The sequence below is a fragment of the Macaca fascicularis genome, chromosome 7 (genome assembly GCF_037993035.2).
Source record: "Macaca fascicularis isolate 582-1 chromosome 7, T2T-MFA8v1.1".
NCBI lineage: Eukaryota > Metazoa > Chordata > Mammalia > Primates > Cercopithecidae > Macaca > Macaca fascicularis.
Window position 1 is genome coordinate 72457793 of NC_088381.1, and position 19357 is coordinate 72477149.

Below are 19357 nucleotides of genomic sequence, written 5' to 3' on the forward strand. Positions count from 1 at the left end.
CTCCCTAGAGAAAATTTTTAACTGGCATGATCTGAGAGCTAACTTTGCACCGGGCACTGTTTTGAGACCTTGGCAGGTTTTATTTCCTTTAAACCTTAGAATCCCATGAAGTAGGTAACATATTGGTCTAATTTTACTGGTGAAAGAACTATGGCTTAGAGAGAGTTTAAGTAACTTGCCAATGTTACATGGTTACAAGGATGCAGAGCTGAGATTTGAGCCCAGGAGGGATGCCTCCAACAATCACACAGCTAACTACTACAATGCACTGCTCCACTGAGAAGCAAGAGGACTGTGGAACAAAGTTTCAACCAGGGAATCACTCATTGCTAAGCCAATATAACATATGGAGGAACAAACACTTTCTCCATAAGGAAAAGTCAAACCTCATGAAAATCTTCAAAAGAGTAAATAGGCACAAGGGTGTAAGGAACCAACTGTTATGATATATTTGGATTTTTTTTTTTCACTAAGATTCCACTCAATGGCTATTTTTAAGATGGAAGTCTCCATGGTAATTGAGATGTAGCCTCATGGATGGAGGACTGGTCAAAGAGTCTCTTGAAAACCCTTTCCCAATAAAGAGCAGAATCTCCTGCTTCAGGGCCACGCAACCATAAGAAAGAAGAGACAGGACAATGAGCCTCTCTCTTAGTCTAACTGGTTTGCTTGGGGTACCTTTGTTTGCTGTGCCTCTGACTTGATTCTAGGCTTACCCTTATCTCTCTTGTCTTTCAGCATCTGTGCCATCCTCCACCTGGTGGAGCTTTAGAGCTTTACACTTTGTCCAGTATCACTCCTTCACTATTCATCTGATCTCTCCATCCTTAATGCCCCTCCTGTTATCCCTGATCTCCAAGAGGGATTATGCCAGAGTGCCTCTGATTTTCAGATGATCCTAAGCTATTCCAGGTAATATAAAACTAAAACAAAAGTTATAAACCATAGGAAGAGCCCAAGAGACTTCTGCATGTGCTGTAAACAGGAGGAGAGAGATGATCAGAAAAATGGGCAGACAAACTCTCATGTGGACAACAAAAGGGGAATGCTTCTCATCAATGGAAAATCCAAACCATGCAGTCTAGAAAACAGACTTGGGAGAGATCGAAAAGTATTCCTTAAAGAAGTGGTCTCAATATGTGCTACTTGGGCCAAAAACACCAACATGCTGCCAAGCATTATCAAAACAGCTGTTGCAAAAAAACAACACATTGTCCTACCCTTGTGCAAATTGAAGGCATATTTACTAAGAAGAATGTGTACCCTACTGCCTTCGACAGGACAAGGAACAAATAAGACAGTGAGGGAAGTTTGAGGGAAGAGAAGACACATTTATAAGGATTTAGCATGTGTGGGAGAGTGTGAGAGGCCAAACTTAAAAGCTCTGTGAGACTCACCCTTGAAATACAGTGATAAAAGTGAACAGGATCAAAATTGTAGGACTAGGGGAAGGATTGGCTCAAGTGAATGATGGTCTCACTATCATTCAACTCCTCTTGATCTGTGGCAGCAGAATGAATGGGTGGAATTTATCACAGTGCTGGAGTATTCCATGTGTGAAATCATTTCATCCTCCCAGTGCCTAGCAAAGTGGTATTTATTATTCTCATCTTACAGATGAGAAAAATGAGGCCTAGAGAGCTTAAGTAATTTGTGCAAAGGTAGAGCACAATACCTTTGTAATAGTAGAGCTGGAATTTAACCCTATATTCGTGTTACTCCAAAGGTTTTCACCTGCATTTATTTTCCCTCTATTGATTTGGGTCTCTTTGGTCACTGAGATCCATCCGCATTAGGCACTCACACCTTTCTTCCCTGACTGATGCTTTCTGGACACACCCTGGTGCTGCCAGAGAAGCCTAAGTACAGGCTGCCATGCTTCCTTGAGCAGGAACCAGATGCTTCATGAGCTTGACCCCAGTTCATTCAGGTCTTCTGATGGCCCCAGAGAAGCCCATGGATTAACAATATCACCACCTAGGATGCCTGTGTTAAGACAAGAGTCTTGTGGGAATAGGCTTTCCTAGGCAATTGTTCTGAACAGCTGTCAGTGACTCTGTCAATGGGTCCAGCAAAGGGCCTGCCCTTAAAGCCTAAAGTCTGTCTGTCCTAAGTCACATTGGTCTGCATGGATTCCTTTACAAAGCCACCTGATCTTACCCTCTGCATGGCTCTCCCACTGCACTTTGTGTGATAACCGCCTTGACTTGTCTCACCTTTAGAATCCATGCATGGAACAGACCACCTCAAATCTCTCCAAAGGAATTTCTTGAGTATTCAACAAATCCTGGAATACCTGACATCTGTATATCCCACTGCCTCAGGGCCAGAGCACAGAAAAAGGTGCTAGGAGGCAGTCTTCCTCTCTTATCAACGTAAGCCTGAGACCCTCCCGTCTCCTCCAATAACTACAGTCTACACTCCAATCTCCATAACATTCCATTCCCCTTCAACAAAGTTTTTACCCTTGAACAATCTTAGCAACCTATCAGAGATAGGGCAATACATTTGAGGAAATGTATCTTCACATTGATATGGTAAATCCAAGGATAACCAGAGCATAACAGGTTTCTGTTGGAAGGATCTCTCATCCCCTCATATGCCAATGTGCACTGGGGCTCACTAGGAGGCAGATGGTATTTACAGCCCTTCCCAAACTTATTTACAGTGAAACACTTTTTCAAGAGCTTCTCACAGGACCATATCAGAACACTTGTAATTTGCAGCATCTGTAGCTGTCAAAATAGCCTCTGACTTTAAGGAGAAAGTAAAAATGTTCATTACCAAATCCAGCGAGCACCAGGGTGGATGATTAAACTAGAATATTTCAGTCATCCCCAAAAAAATTTTTCCCACAACCTCTCATAATTATTCTAGGCTTTTCTCTCCTTTTCTTCCACCCCCACCATAAGAGTGTTCCTCGGGAAAGGAATTTAAATTACACAGGGATGAAACTTCTGCAGCTATTAATATCTTACACGTCTCAGGTGTCTTTCCAGGCAAAGTGCTTTTCAGATTAGCAGTGGAGGCAGCTTTTCTCCTGAAGCACCTGGTGCAATGCTATGCACTACCAGGAGCCTGGGGAAAACGGATTGATAGAGATCGTCATGCACAAACTGCAGGTCACATGAAGAGGGATTGCTGGCAGCAGGTGGCAGCCTCAGCAGAGAGGCAGCTCTATCTGGGGGCAGCAGCCCTCCACAGGCACATGACACATGTGGTTTCAGGTGGAAATAAGAGATGAACCAAAAAGCCCTGCCCCATGGGATGGCATGATTCTGGGATTTGAAGAAGCAGTGAGCATCTCCTTGATGTAAAAGAACGGGTCAGTACATCCATAGCTTGAACACTGAGGTTTGTGAGAAAATGCACAGGAGCACAACACATGCACACAGGGAGAGAAGCATGCAGAGGCACACAGCTGGGCTTCTACATGCACACATGACATACAGACTCACACACGCACAGCCCATGACAGCTAGTTTCCAAACTGTGGATTCCAGAACACAGCACCATGAGAGAGCCACTAACATAATCCCCCGGGTAATTTTCACGTTGCCTTCCTCATGCATGAAAAAGCAACTGAGACCCATTTCAGGAGAGTCTGCTCGGCTGGGAGAGGCACAGGGAGCACTTGTGCCCACCTGTGTCAACTGACACCACATGAGGACAACTGGAGGCCATGGCAAGGTTTAGTACATAAATGAAAAAACCTAGAGTGAGGAGAGACATGACCCCAGGCCTCCAAAATGTGGACAAGCCTGAGCCAAGAGACTGATGTGCTGGGATGTACTCTAGGTATGATACAATGATAGCTTGAGTTCTATTCATAATAACTCTCTTATATGGGCATTCTATTATCCTTATTTACAGACAAGGAAGCAAGGCTAAAAGAGCTGAAGTGACTAGTCCAAGACATGTAACTAGTAGTTGGCAGGCTGGAACCAAAACCCAGTTGTGCCCAGCATCAAACCCTCCTAATACCATACTGTTTGCTAAGTGGTTTCAGGCAGAACAATCAGGACCAGGGAATGGGTCCCCAAGAAGATGATTCTTGGGCTAGGATAGGACAGCCTCTCTCACAATTAGAGCTGCCTGAAAGGAGACTGGTCACTCTGGAAAGAGTGACTTTTGGTCACTAGAAAAACTATCTGAAATTGGATGGCCACCTATAAGGGATGGAGAGGAGACTCACACCCAGAAGGATCTGTTCTATCTTTTTCAATCCTAAGATTTTCTAACTTGGACTTGTTGAGAAACAAGAGAAGGCTTGCACTTGGGAAGCCTATTTTATCTCTTGTCTTAACCCTGTTTCCAGGCATGTGAAATTCTACCACCAGAGATGTGCTCATTGGAATCAAGGCAATCACTGGGCAGAGAAATCTGAAGACCTGAGTTCTAGTTCTCCCTGTCTTCTGCACACAAACCAACTGTGTTTCTTGGGCAATCCACTTGATCCTTCTATGCCTCAGTAACCTCATCTGTAAAATGGGTGGATGGATAGGACCCCTAAAGTGCCTTACACCCTATGATGCTGCATTTCTAGGAGACCTTTGTTACCAAGAAAATGCTCCTTTATAACTGCAGATTCCTAGAATCATGGGCACAGAAGATTTGCCAAGGAATTATCTACTGGGATGACTTGGCCACATCTCTCTAGAGATACAGAGATCTAAGGGAACCAAAATATTCCCGTATACTAGAGAGAGGTTCCTATTCAGAAGGGAAGTGTCCCCTGAAGCAAAGTAACTAAAATTAATTTGGGTTGGATCTATCCAGGAGAAGAAAAAGAACAGAATTCTAAAACTAACAGAGAGAAAACACACTCCAATAATCTTAGAGCATAACAGAGTTGACTCTTGGAGAAGTTCCATGTGTATGTGTTCAATGTTAGCAGGTAAATTTAAGGTGAAAAAGGGAGGTGGGGCACCTGGTTCTATTTCTACCAATGCCACCAACTCACTAGGTCTCTTGGGGCAAGTGTCTTAACCACTCAGGGCTTCATTTTCCTCATCTGTAAAGCAACAAGAATACATGCAAGTGCCAAACTCACTTGTACATGTGAGCCGGTGAGAAGCTGGCAGGCCCCACACACAGACCAAGAACCAGGATCTCTGAGGTTCTTGGACACAGTGGTCCAAGAACCCTAGGCCCTAGGACACAGTGGTTTCTAAAAGCTACCGGTTAATTCCAATGGAGATTCCAGAGGACACATATTTGCCATCCATAGAACTAGATGCTTTAAGTGCTTCACATTTTAAATTCTATTAAGTTCCCAGTTCTGAGTCCCAGTCTCCTGACAGTCAAGGCTCTTGGTGGCAGTGCAGTTCTGATGAGGAGTACCCAGGGCTCGGCCCCCAGCGACTCTTCATATTAAACAGGCACTACAATTCTTTTGATCCACACTCCATTATTCATAAAGTCATATCAATTACTGAAATATTATCTTGACCACTACCAGGAAATGGAATATACAAGATCCACCTCCGTGTTTAGCACTTCCCTTCGCTCTCCCTGCTGGAAGGTTCCCTTTCCATTAGCAGTAGCTCAGATGTCCCAGACTTCACAGAACAACTCCCCTCAGGCCTAGAGAAAAAAGAAATTAGGACTGAAGCAGAGGGATTTCTACTCTCAGGCTAAAGAGGAACAGACTCCTGGTTTTGTTTTCTGTCTGCCTCCAGGGGACCTCTAGTTGAGATGGAAGAGATCCCCAGTTGAGTGGGAAGAGTTGTCATCGTCTGCATGTTTTTGAGGCTTATAGCTAAAGAGGCAATGGAGAAACCCCTACCTCAGTGACATATCAGGGACATTAATTTCATATTGGTTAAAAATATGAGGATAATTTTGATGATGGTGATATTAGCTAACATTCAATGTATGAAGCTATTACTATATGGAGAACACTTTGCATTTATTTCCTTTATTCCTTTTTTTTTTTTTTTTTTTTTTTTTGAGACGGAGTCTCACTGTGTCGCCCAGACTGGAGTGCAGTGGCCGGATCTCAGCTCACTGCAAGCTCCGCCTCCCGGGTTTACGCCATTCTCCTGCCTCAGCCTCCCGAGTAGCTGGGACTACAGGCGCCCGCCACCTCGCCTGGCTAGTTTTTTGTATTCCTTATTTTTTAAAAATGGAGAGAGAGAATCACAAACTAAAATGGCCACAAAAGCCGGGTGAGCAGTGTAGATGAGCAGAAAGAGTCGGGTGTAAGACAACAAGGAGCGAAGGAGACTCTGGCAAAAAGGGGAACACAAGCTCTGGAATAAGGTCCACTGCCTCTATGTTCTAACTAATGGTTGTCATGCAGAAATGCAAGCCAATTTTGCCAGATCCTTCCATCTTTCAAGAGAAACTGGAAATGCAGAGATTTTTTGTGTGAACCTTGTCAAGTTTTATTTGTTAGCAACCAATTCAAAGAGAATGATACGCTCTGCATAGGCCACAGAACACACCCCTAAGGGGTGCACATGACCCTCCAGCTGCTGTTTTGCAAACTCTCTACCTTCCGGGAGCCCTACAAGATGCTACTTTGAAGATACGAAGTTAAAGGACCTGTGAAAGGATTTGCAGCTTGTAAGCACTGGAGCTGGAGTTGAAACTCAAGTCCAGACTTTTCTACTGGGACAGGTAGCCCCTACCCCTCTCTCCACTGCAGTGTTACATAAGGCACCTCTGCTCCTGTTCTCAGAGTCTCCTCAGATCCAGTGAGAAAAAAGCACATCCCATAGACTGCTTTTCCTTCCAAACAATACAGTGGATTCCTTTGTCCTCAGATTCACCAAGCTTATCCAAAGCAAAAGACATAATGGAGAAAGTAAAGTAGAATTAATCTTCCAAATGATTAGATGTCGAGCTTGACCCCAAATCTCTTTCAAATCTACAAGGCAAAGGCTCAGTGGCCATGTTGTCCATTTCTTCTGTTCTCTGGCCTGTTTTGCCATGACCAGCCTCCTCTTGATTCCAGCAATCTAGGGATCTCCCTCAACCCTCAAGTCCAGGCTTCCAGGCCTCAGCTCCTAACCCAACCTGGGGGTCCACTCTCTGTCTACTCCTTCAGCCTCCAACACCACCTCTCTTGTGAAAACTCTTTCTAGTTCTAACAGCCCTGCCATCTGCCTTTCCTTTCTCTCCCTAAAACACGGCCCCAGTCCAGGGTCCTGGCTTGGAACTTCTGCTCTTCTCTACAATTTCTCATTCTGGGTGAATTAATTCTCAAGGCTTCAACCACCGCCTCTATAATGATTTAAGATATGAGCATCCTGGGGAAAGGAGAAAAATTTATGTAAAATAAATTGGTAGTTCTTTCTCCAAGCTTTTTAGTAATTTTTCCTGAAGAAAAGGAAAAGGATGGGAAGAATGAAACTATGCTTTTTTTGGGCAAATGATGAATAATATGGTGAAGATATTTATATATTACTAACAGATTTTATTCCTAAAAGCAATGTAATAAACCTATTGAATAAGGGGAATTTTATTTTTAAAAATACGCATTGTATTTTTGTCCCCTTAAGAGTCAATAACAGAACTTGCTAAATGTATTTTTACCTCTAGCACTGCTGGAATTTACACACACCCACACACACACACAAAAAAATCAAAGTATTATCACACTAGAAATAACCTGGGAAACAGCCGGGCTAATTGTACCATTCACAGACACATCTCAGTGTGCCTAACTCGCTCACCTGCTGCCACATCATGCACTAACAGCAGTTACCTGGATCTGGCTTGCATTCTAATTCATTCCCAACGTGAACGATTTCCCAAAATACAGATTTTCAGTTCAGGGTTTGCCATCACACCACACTACCCATGAAGGGATTAAAAAAAAAAAAAAAAATCCATCCTTTTGGACACATTTTTCTTTTTGTTCCTTCCAAAGAAGGAATTCTTTGGATTCCTTATTTGGATTCCTTGAGGGATATTCTATTATCCAGTATTATCTTCAAATGGCTTGGAATGAACAAGCACATGCCGCGCAGGCCATTATGACTGGCTCCCATCCACACACCTTCCACCTTGCTAATCCAGAGCTCCTGAGTGCCCCCAGAAAACACCTCCACACCTTTGTATCTGTTGTTCCCTCCACCAGGTCAGCCTCTCTCCTCTTGCTATCTAGAATTCCTACTCATCACCAACAGAAAGCTCAGTCTCCAGCTTGCTTTAAGAAATCAAAATAGAGAGGATTTGAGAAAGTTTATCTGGGAGTGAATGAGAACGTGACTCTACTAGTAAGTCTGTGAGGACTTACAAAATATGCACATTTTCATATTAAATAGGAAGAGGTTAGATATCTCTAAACTCAATGCACTATGGGGCATTTGCTACATTCCTATAGTTTCAGAACATTTGGAAATCATAATTAAATTCTCAGTAATCTGATTTTGTCTGGCAAAATCTCCCCCTTGACTTTGGCAATGAGGTGAAGTCTTGGGGTTGGGTCATGGTGAGTTGGGTCTATCCCTGAAAACAAGCCACAGCTGAAGATTTACATATCCTGGCAGTGTATGTAGGAGCAGGCCACTGAACTACATCAGCACAATAAGACACCAGTTTCTACACGGGGAGACACTTTCCACCGCACATTACTCTACGGGAAAGTGTGATTTATCAATAATGTCGGGGAAAATCTGCACAGCCAGATACTGCCCCTCCCCTCCCCTGCCACTGGGACGACCCAGCAGGGCAGAAGTGAATTTCTTCTGTAGTGTAACTAAGGCAGACTATGGTAATAGTGCTGACAGCCAGAAGTTAGCCATTTCTTCCTAAACACAGGCAGCTGCTCCAAACCCCTTACATACATTACCTCATTTAATACACATGAAGACCGAATGAGGCAGATCTTCCCATTAGTCACACCTTATGACAGACACACAGAGACGTGGAGAGAGAGAGCACAGCAGCAAGTCTAGGCTCCAATGTTCAAGCCAACAGAGCTTACCCACCCCGTACCCGACAGCCTCATGCAGCATAAAGGAGAGAGCACGCATTGTTCTTCACAGAATCCCACCTTCAGCTCTTTGGCTCCCATCCTGCCATCTCTACATGATCCATGAACCTATAAGACAATGAGATCCTCGACGAACTGTGATATTTCAGTGCAGCCATTTTGACAGGGTGCTAGGAGTTGGTGGTTTTGACATAAGGGAAGCATATTAACACAACCTAAAACACAAACCTTTTCGCTTCCTTCCTTATTATTCACAAATAAAATGCAGAGCTGGCAACATTCCCCCATCCATGGGTCATTCCTGTGCCTTGCTTATATCCTGGTTCTCACTCAGGACACTGTGACTCCAAGCTTTGGCAAACTTTCCCATTTGGAGAGGTCCAGAAATAGCACAGAAATCACAGGCAGGGTGAGAATGAGGCTGAGGACCTCTTGTTCATATCACTGTCACAAAAAAAGTGTTTCTACATGTTCATACCAAAACAACCACATCAGAATGACCCATTTGCTGGTTTATTTGTGCTCCTAACACCCAATACAGAACCTAGAACTTAATGGACGCTCAATAAATATTTACTAAATGAATAAATGTTTTATAATATACTACTAATAATTATATTGAAGCACTTCTCAGCTTTTTCAGATATTTTTGATTGGGGGAAATAGGAAACTACACCAGTATCTTACACTGTGCTTCTCATACTTTGATGTGCATCAGAATCACCCAGAGGGCTTGTTAAAACACGGACTACCGAATCCCATGCCCAGAGTTTCGGATTCAGTGGGTCCGGAGTGAATACTGAGAATTTGCATTTCTAACAAGTTTCCAGTTGATGCTGATGCTACTGGTCTGCACACCACACTTGGAGAACCCCTGACTTCAAAGAACAACGGTCTTCTGAAATTCCTCTATCAAGAGCCGAAACTGTGCACTGGTAAGATTGTTTAAAATCACATCGGCATCTTCCTCTAGGTCAGAGTGTAACCAGATAACAGAACCGCGGTAAAAAAGAAACAGAGTTCCTCCACTAACCCAGAGCTCTGTGCACAGTGGGCCATTGCCAGTGTTGGTGGAAGAAATGCCTGAGGATAAGAAGTCATACACTTGGCGATGCTGTATCAACCAATTTTCCACAGAAACAATGAAATGGAGGAAGAGTCCCAGTGTGCTGTTTGTCAACTGTAAATCATGTGAAGTTATTTAGAAGTTGAGGAGTACAAATGATTTCCCTTTATGATCTGACTGCATTAAGTAACATGAAAGCAGCTGGGAATCAAATAGATGCCTAGCTACAAGTTTCCTTCCTTTTTAATGCCATCAGGAACTCAGACACCCTTCTAAGAGACTCTTCAAATGCAGATGACATTTCAGATTATGTATAAACAATCCTGTAGCAGGGCCTGACTCGGCCAGGCAAGGTGGCTCATGCCTATAAATCTAGCACTTTGAGAGACTGAGGTAGGTGGATTGATTGAGCCCAGGTAGCAGGCGTGGTGGTGCGCCTGTAGTCTCAGCTATTCGGGAGGCTGAGATGGGAGGATAGAGCCCAGGAGGTGGAGGCTGCAGTGAGCCAAGGTCACACCACTGCACTCCATCCAGCTTGGGTGATACAGTGAGACTCTGTCTCATTTTTTTTTAAAAAAAAGACTTAAGATAGTAACACTGTATCTCACCAGGAAACTAGTAAAGCAAAGTGGCAGTGTCCCTTGAAAGTTTACTAAAATAACAAAATATCACTCCAAAGGAAAACAGTGATATCTGAGGTTCTTAAAATTTGCAGAAGTGTTGGGACAAACTACTTGATAAGGATGCCTTCTGGGTTCAACTGCAGAATTCCCCAAAGACACCAAAACCAATTTCTGTGGCAATTACTGCACCTGAGTCAGACAATTCACTTTTGTCAGACATTCCTTGTTAAATGGCCCAGACAAAAAAAACCAAGTTGGGGGAAAATGAAAAGATTGCATTTCCACTTACAGGTTCAGGAGTGAGAAACAATAGCCATTACTCCTCGACCTGTTCCTTCTTCCAAATCCTCATGCAGTTTAATGTCATTGAACTATGCGTTTGGCCCTCAGTTTCCTCATCGACTAAATGAAAAGATAAGTCTCACTGGATCTCTGAGATATTTTTCAGATTAAAAAAACTTCTATGTTCTACAAGGAAGTTAAGTGAAAGAGAATTAAAGAGCAGGAAAGGAAAAACTTAGCTTTCAGCCAACTCCTATTGCTGGAATAATTTTGGGTCCAAGATTTGAAGGCAAAAATATAAGCGAGGATCATATTGCAACTGCAACTAACTGGTTATAAAACCAAGACCAGCTATGACTTGATCTTGGGCTGCCACTTTTCCACCTGCCAAAAACAACAGGCTCTCTCAGGTGCTCAAGGAATAAATGCTTCTTGGATGCTTCCCTGCCTACCTCTCTGGCAACACCGGAGCAGGTTCTTTGCAGGAACATGATCTCTGATTCCTCTTCTCACCAGCTCCGAGATTTTCTTTTTTATTTTTCCAAAAGCAAAAGTCATTGGTCGATCTATGTTTAGAAATATGCACAACAAATCAAGAAATAAATTCATATGTGAAAGGATAGAAATGTTAGTCTCAAAATCTAGGCAAACTTCCATTTTTATAAGCCTATAAAGACAATATAAATAAATCAGAGGGAGTGGAGCCTGCTGGCAGCAACCGCTAGATCTCTCTCATTTTCTAAATAACGCTCCCTGTGCTGAAAGGTATATTCAGTGAGTGTTTCATTTCTCTTCTTTCTGGAACAGGGGTCTCTCTGTATTTGCCTGGAACTGTCCGTAAATTCAGAGAGAATAACTTGCTACTTTGTTTTACCTTTTTTATTAGAATGTTGATAGTTTTCCTTACTTCTCTAGTCATCACCTACTTCTGAGAAATAGTGACAAGAGTGATAAACAAAGGCCTGGACTATGTAAGTGCAAATTCTATGAATAAATTTATAATTATTGTGTCAATAAGCTATGTAATTTAACACATAAACAAGACCTGCTTCCTCCACCCCCGGAGGGAGTCCTTCTCTGGTCACTCACCTTCAGCCCTGACCCCGCCAAACCCTGCCCTCTCTCTGCCTCCTGCTACTGCTACGGTGGCCTGGAAGGCCCTTCCTGTCCATCTCTGCCAGTCCAAGTTTCCCTGCAGCTTCCTAGCTCAAACACTTTCCCCTCTGTGGAGCCTTTACCCAAGCCTCTGCTCCCCTAATTTAAACAACCCTCTGCTCTCTAAGCACACCGGGCCCTTTAGTGGCAGGGCCTCTGTGGCAGGCATCTCATTATGCTCATATCTCCAAAACTGTTAACTGGCCTGTCTCCCCAGCTGGAGTGTGGACTCCCTCATGCGGGGATGATGCCACTCTGTTCATCTCTCAGCCTCACTGCATTGACTCTGCAGCATAGTAGTTGCTCCAAGATTAGGAGCTCTGTGCAAAAATCATCCTTTGTATTCAGTTTTTCTCCTGCACTATGTTTACTCTGGAGTTGGCGTTGTAATGAAGAACGAAGGAATGCATCTCGATTGACTGATCACCAGCTCTACAGCGGCTCCAAAGTGAATATAGCCTGGCCACGTGTTATGTAGCCATCAAAAATAGCGGTATAGCGGTATTGTGAAATAAAGGTCTATGATATTCTGCTAGATGACAAATTCAGATTTTGAAACCATATGCAGAATATGATCTCATTTGTGTGTATTATACATGTTCATGTTGATGTGTACATGTCTGTGTATGTTATTAGCCTGTGCATATAAGGCAAAATGTCATGCCTTCATCACTTGGGTTGGCGTTAGGGATCATTCTTATTTTCTTCTTTTCACTTTTCTGGATTTTCCTCAAAATATTTTCAGTGATCATATATTACCTTGAAACCAAAAACGAATGTTAGGTGTTCCTGTTTATTTTCTAAAGAGGCATAGAGAGGCCAACCAGAGTTGTGACCACCATCAAAGGATGAACTACTGAACACATAATCCCAGAGATGCATGGGAAGCCAATGAGGAACCCCTAAGGATATGTAAGGAGAAGCCATGGACCATTTTGCTTAAACACCAGGAATTTAAATTTACAAGATGAACTGTTCCTAAATGGTCCATCACCTTTTCTTATGAACTTTCTCCTGTACCGCAAGAGTTGTAGCTATTTGGGTCACTTTGCTGAGAACAAGAAGAAGGAATGGACTAAGCTGCCTCAGAACTAGGCAGACCGCTATGGCAGGCTCTTCTCCAGCTGGGCACGGCAGGGCACGCCCCTCCCAGGGGCCTCTCATTCAATGCCTCTCACCATTTACATTCCAACAGTGTAAGATGACGGATACTTTTAATATGAGAGAACTGTCATTTATTTATTAGCTGGGGACAGGCTTTGCAGCCAGAAAGGATGCATTATAAATCAACTCCTTTCTCAGCCATTAAAAATTAATACAGTTCATAATGTAGAACGTCAGTAATTTCTTTATAAGAGGAGAGTGTCATTTTTTTTCTTTTCTTCCAGGTTTTGTTTTTACTTCCTCCCTTCTTTGGGGATTTTTTTTTTCTTTCCTAAAGACTGGCTGAGTATAAATTACCCCAGGGAAGGGGAATATACCCTTTCAGACAAGGTTGAAAAAAAAAAAAAAGCCCCTGATCAAATTCCCCATGGAAATATGGTCCACTGCATCTTTCAAATTTGCCTCACTAAGGCTCACTTATAACATCCCTTGTTTGTTTCTGATCTACCTTGCATCAAAAATGGGAGGCATTTTAGGTTTCTGATAGACCAGAGGGAAAGAAATACAAGGTGAGTGATTTGAGGTGTGCTGGGAGGTCTCTGAATATTATTTTCTAATGATTGCTCCCTCACAGAGGGGCCTTCATTAGCTTTTCTATTGTCTCCAAGTTAACTTGGCACTCACCAAAAGAAGCATGGATGTTAGAAGCTCAGCCCAAGACCAGAAACCCTTCATACAGCTCCTCCTTTAGGCCTAGGATCCAAGGATGCAGAAGGAAAAGATGGCACCAGAATATGCCAAAAGGCTGATTAGCTAAGCCTCCATGAAGGCTTCCCCTTTGGTTCTTCCCCAGAGTGGCAGCTCCAGGAAAAGTGAAAGCTTGGAATTAGAAAGAAGATAGCATCTGTTCTTAACTTCAGAGGAAATAAAAGGGAGAATCCAGAATCTGTGATGTCTCCATTTCACCTTAGCAATACTGAGGAGTTTGCAGTGGTTTGTTCAACCAAGTTGACCTTCTCAAACCCTGAACAAAGGAATATATGTGAAGGGAGGGGGGACCATCCCACTCCTAGTCAACCCACCGAGCACACTTTCCTGACTTTGGGGAATAGGGGGAGGAGGGTCACCCAGAGATGAACATCACGCCCCAGGCACAGGCTCCCTGTGTTGATGTCTCTGTCAAACCAGCCATGATTTAGTTAAAGCTCCTAAGTAACAAATCCCCACAAATCCCCAAGCACATATTTCAAATCTATTTTCAGAATTACACTGAGCATAATTCAACCAATCAATGAGCCATTAGGAGTTTAGTCCCAACACTTCTTCATTACCAGTGGCATTAGGGCTGCTCGACTCAGCAGAATCCAGTGCAAAGAGTTGCTGTATCACCAGCAATTCTAAGTCTGGGGACAGAAGCTTATACGTTGCCTACTGAGAGGCACAGCCACAATCTGGGTGACAAATTAAGCGACAAAACCACCAGCGACAGGATAAAAGGAGACTTGGCCAAAAATAGGTCAACTTGGATCCAAGGACTTCTGCTCTTCTCCTTCAGGGGTAGCTCTTGCATCACCTCCAATGCCCATCTCTAGCTGGACCCTGCTTCTAGGAGGCCTGCCTCGTGGGGATCTGAAGCTCCAAAGAGCCTTCTGGGGTAGGCACAGGGAGGGGGATGACTACATAGGAGCTAAAGTGCTAGAGAAGAATTGCCTTCTACTGCCTCACTGGTGAGCACTATGGGTCACCCAAACTAGCAACCATCTGAAAGTCTCCAAGATCTCCCAAAAGGTGGGGGTGGGGGTGAATTGGAAGTCAGCTGACAGTGGGAGATTAGTAGAAGTGGCATGCTCCTAAACTCTACAGTTTGAATCCTGGCTTTACCTTTGACCAGTAAATGACCTTGGGCAAGTCCCTTAACTTCCTTGCTTCCCTAAGAAATGCCTAATCTGTAAAGTAGAGAACACTACACTTACATTAAAGCCTGATTTAATGTAGAAAGAAAGACTTCATGAAAAGAAGAGGCGGCGGTAGGCTCTGTCACATCACAGTTTTGTCATTTTCTAGCTGCAAGACTCTAGCAAATATTTTAACCACTACCTATGCCTCAGTTTCCTCACCTAGAAAATGGGGAAAGTAATAGACGCTACCTTATATGAATTTTTTCTTTTTTTTTGAGAGGGAGTCTCCCTCTATCGCCCAGGCTGGAGTACAGTGGCACGATCTCCGCTCACTGCAAGCTCTGCCACCTGAGGTCACACCATTCTCCTGCCTCAGCCTCTTGAGTAGCTGGGACTACAGGCCGGCTAATTTTTTTTTTTTTTTTCATGTTTTTAGTAGAGACGGGGTTTCACCATGTTAGCCAGGATGGTCTCGATCTCCTGACCTCATGATCCGCCTGCCTTGGCCTCCCAAAGTGCTAGGATTATAGGCATGAGCCACCACGCCCAGCCCTCATATGATTTTTGTGAGGATTGAACAATTTATTATTATATTTAAACTGGTTTTGGTGCCTAAGATATAATAAGCACTACGCAGTGTATGATTTTATTATTATTTGAATGTACTTCAAGTTCAGAGCCTGGCCCTTGGTAAGTATTCAGTAAATGTTAATTTATTTATTTATTTTTTACCACTCCCCCTTTTCCCCTCTCTTCACCACCTACCTCCTCCCACCTACTCTCCAAAAGCTATGCTCCCAAAGGATCACATAGCAGCTCTGAAGAATTCACACAGCTTGCTCAACCAAGATAGTTGGATCCAGCTAAAACCACAAGCAGAAATGTTTCATCACCCAGGCATAAAAGTCTAGCCTTGAAAATTAGCACGACAGTTTACCAGACCAGAACAGTGATGATGACAACAAATTACTAGGTTGCTCTTCCTAAGAGGAGAGATACAAGGAGTAAAATGTACATGGTGTCAATGTTTTCATCTTCATTCTACCCCCTGTACCCCAAGAGGCACCGCTTACTCCTAGAAGAACAGGATGACAGTATTTGCAAGGCTGAAAGCCTAGGTGAGCATTTGCTTTACTCCTGGAAGAGACCTGGGTGGCAGGCACTGTCATTTCTAACAGTCACTTCCCGTTTCTTGCTAACAGAGCCCTGTGATTCTGTGCAGACATATGCCCTCCAGGCAACCATATGCCTCAGGGAAAATGAGTTCCATTCCCAGCCCCAGGGGAGAATCTGGAGGAGCCTAAAGTGCTTGGGGGTAATTCTGTTCCCTTTAAGAGTGACTGGCTTGGGAATAAACATATGACATAATTCTGGCCAATGAAACAGGAAGGAAAGACTACTTAGGTGCTTTGGAAAAAGGCTTTCTCAGTTTCAACCCACCCACAAAAAGAGACAGCCCCGTGGGGCCCCTAGTCCATGTGCTTGGCTGTGATCCCTGGAGCTGCTGCAACCATTTTGTAGCCATGAGAGAAGTCAACCTGGTGATAAAGCAAAACACAGAAAGGCAGAGGCAGGAGAATCAGAAAAAGCAGAGCTAGAGTCCTAATACACTTCACCAGGAGCCTTCCCTAGCTCTTTAGCTGAGTTATGCGATGATTGACATCTTTCTTGTTTATGCTGAGTGAGTCAGGATTGTCTTGTACTTTCAGTCAAAAGGATCTCAACTGATATAATCAGTGTCTAAAACATGAGATATGTGCACAAATATGAACAAGACTCAGACACATGTACATTTGTGTCTGAAGATCCTGTGTATAAGTTTGCTAAGAAAAAAACAAAAGGGCTGTGCACTCACGTCTAAGGACAAGCAAAAAGGAAGTCAAATAAGCAGACAGACATTGAAGCCCTAACTTCGGAGGGGACCGTGCAGGCACAAACATATGAGAACTCAGCGTAATGCACACAGGCAGGCATACAAGGGAGAAGAGGAGCTTTGTTTCAACAAAATTAAGTTTGCTGACAAAGGGAAGGGTGAAACAAAAAATCAATCAAACAAAAACACAAACAAAAGAATCTCGCCATGAATCTCTCTGCCATCTTCTAGTTGAGCCCACACAACATTTTGGTCTCATTAACTCAACAGGAAATTGGCCTGAGCCCTCTGCTCATCTACATCCATCATTTCCTGACAACCAACATATTACAGTGCCGACTCCTAAGAGCATCTTCGTAGCTGTGGAGCCGGGTGATAAAATGCTGTTTCTTAGAGTTGGGGGAAAGAAGTCGCTGGAGGGCATTCTTATTTCAGAAATAACTCCAAGCTTGGAAAACATATTTTTTGGTACCATCAAGCTGGTGTCCCCCAAGAGCATATTTATATCAGAAATCGTAATGATCGTTGTAAAAATATTGCTATCAAGGCGAGGATGATCACGTATTGTCACTTATACAAGTTTACAGAGTATTTTCAAATTCTCATACCCCTTCATCTCAAAAGATACCTGCTAAGGTGGTCACCTTTTCTTATCTCAAATTTAGAGAAGGCAAGTACCTTGCCCACAGTCATGCAGTGGCTGAGATGATAAGCTGGGACCTGGGTCTAGGGCCACCCATGCTCATGTCACTTTCGTTTCTAATGAAAAAGGATCCTCTGCAATCCCCTAGTTCAGTTCACTCTCTCAGCTGCTAGACCCTGCCTACTGCATGCCAAGACCATTATATTATCTTCTTGAAATAAGAAGATGCTTTGACCTTCCAAATAATAGTTTGGCAATAGTGACTTTGAGAAGGCTGGCTGCATCTTGGTTTGAGCATTTCTCCTTGGAGCAGCTCCCTAAGATTCCATTCCTAAGTGGCAGCAGATCTGCCTGGAAACAAGGAATGCAGTGAAACTTTGGCCATGACCAGCCTCTCCGGATCTGGGGTTTAGGAAGTGTTAGAAGCACCTGCAAGAGCTTCTAGGAAGAGAACAACAGGCAAAGATCCCCTGATCCATTTAAGTGTAGGATTTAGTGCTCTGCCAGAAATCCTGAAGAATGTTACCACCCCAATTCGGGCTATTCTCACGGAATGCAGCTACGTCCTGTCCCTCCCAGGGGCTTGAGAGGAAATGTGACAGTGCCTGTGCCAAATGGGTTCAGGCCCATCTGGGCACTGTCACAGTGAGTGACCACACCTGCTGGGGAGGCAACAATGGAGCCCCCAAACCCCAGAACAGCCCTGAATGGGATCCATTGAAACATCTGTGTCTACAGAGATGCTAACAGGTATACCTCAAAATCAGGTTCAGTAGTTCAAGAAATTTGGGAAGTGCTGCAGACCAAAGGTTCTTCTTGGAAAGTCTCAGGGATCTCTAGCATTAAAGGCTCTCAGAATCCTACAGTATGAAAGTTACTTAATCCAGGTTTTCCCAAAATTATTTTGCCATGAAACTTTTTTTTTTAAGCAATGCCTATTCGTATCCTTCAGAGAACAATTTGCGAAACAATGAATTAAAGGCAGCTGAAGAGAAGATGGAAGGGCAGTTGTACTCTTGGCTTCTTGGCTAAGGTGTGGGTAGAGCTTTGGTTTTTAGTTATTGACTGTCAATAATATAGTGCAAGGGGAATGAGAACCAACAAATTCTTGGGCACATCTGTCATAAGGAACGACTCACGTATTCACTCATAGAAGATGGAGGTGATGACCACTTTCCCCTGGAAAAGGGCTTCTGGAAAGAGAACACTAATAGAGACCACCATAAACTACTGAGATTACTGCTTGTAGGTGGGAGAAGGAGATCTTTTTCCCTTTCCCTGATTTTTAACTTCTGCCCTTAAAATAAGAATGTCTGTCTCCTTGGAGACACGGGAAGTAACCCCAAGCCCTTCCCTCACCCTGCATTCCTGGCTTCTCCCTGTGAAAAGCAAGTGACTTCTTTGATGGGTGATGAGGGTGGAGTCCATCATCCGCCATCACATTTCTCTTCTGGGCAAAGTTCATGAAGAAAAGGGATTCTCTCCTTGCGCATATGAGCTTCCTGGGGTGTTCCTAAGCTCTCTGGCTTCCAAAAGGTAAGGTGAATCATGACTCTCCATGCAACTGAATGAATAATATCTGCTCAGCAAACCCAAGTTCTATCTGTGCATCCCAAGTTCAAGACTGAGGAGAAGCACCAAAAAGCCCATTTTGGCTTTACGCTCAAGCTGCCTTCTTGGGCGCAACAATAATGATCATCTTTTGATTCCTATCTGACCGCTATATGTACGTTTTAGCTGGTTCAGAATTATGACCCTCTAAAACT

At 43.5% G+C, this 19357-nt stretch overlaps 1 protein-coding gene across 25 annotated transcripts in view; it reads right to left on the reverse strand.

Moving 5' to 3' along the window:
• NTRK3 (neurotrophic receptor tyrosine kinase 3) overlaps positions 1-19357 on the reverse strand; it is a 387811-nt gene that overhangs the window by 130273 nt on the left and 238181 nt on the right. For 4 of the 25 annotated variants that reach the window (XM_073996660.1, XM_073996658.1, XM_073996659.1 and 1 more), the window contains one exon: positions 11371-11484. The exons of the other annotated variants lie outside the window; for them this stretch is intronic. In XM_073996660.1, coding sequence (XP_073852761.1) covers positions 11371-11484 — 114 coding nt within the window. The remainder of the gene's footprint in view (positions 1-11370; positions 11485-19357) is intronic. 25 annotated transcript variants of the gene reach the window in all.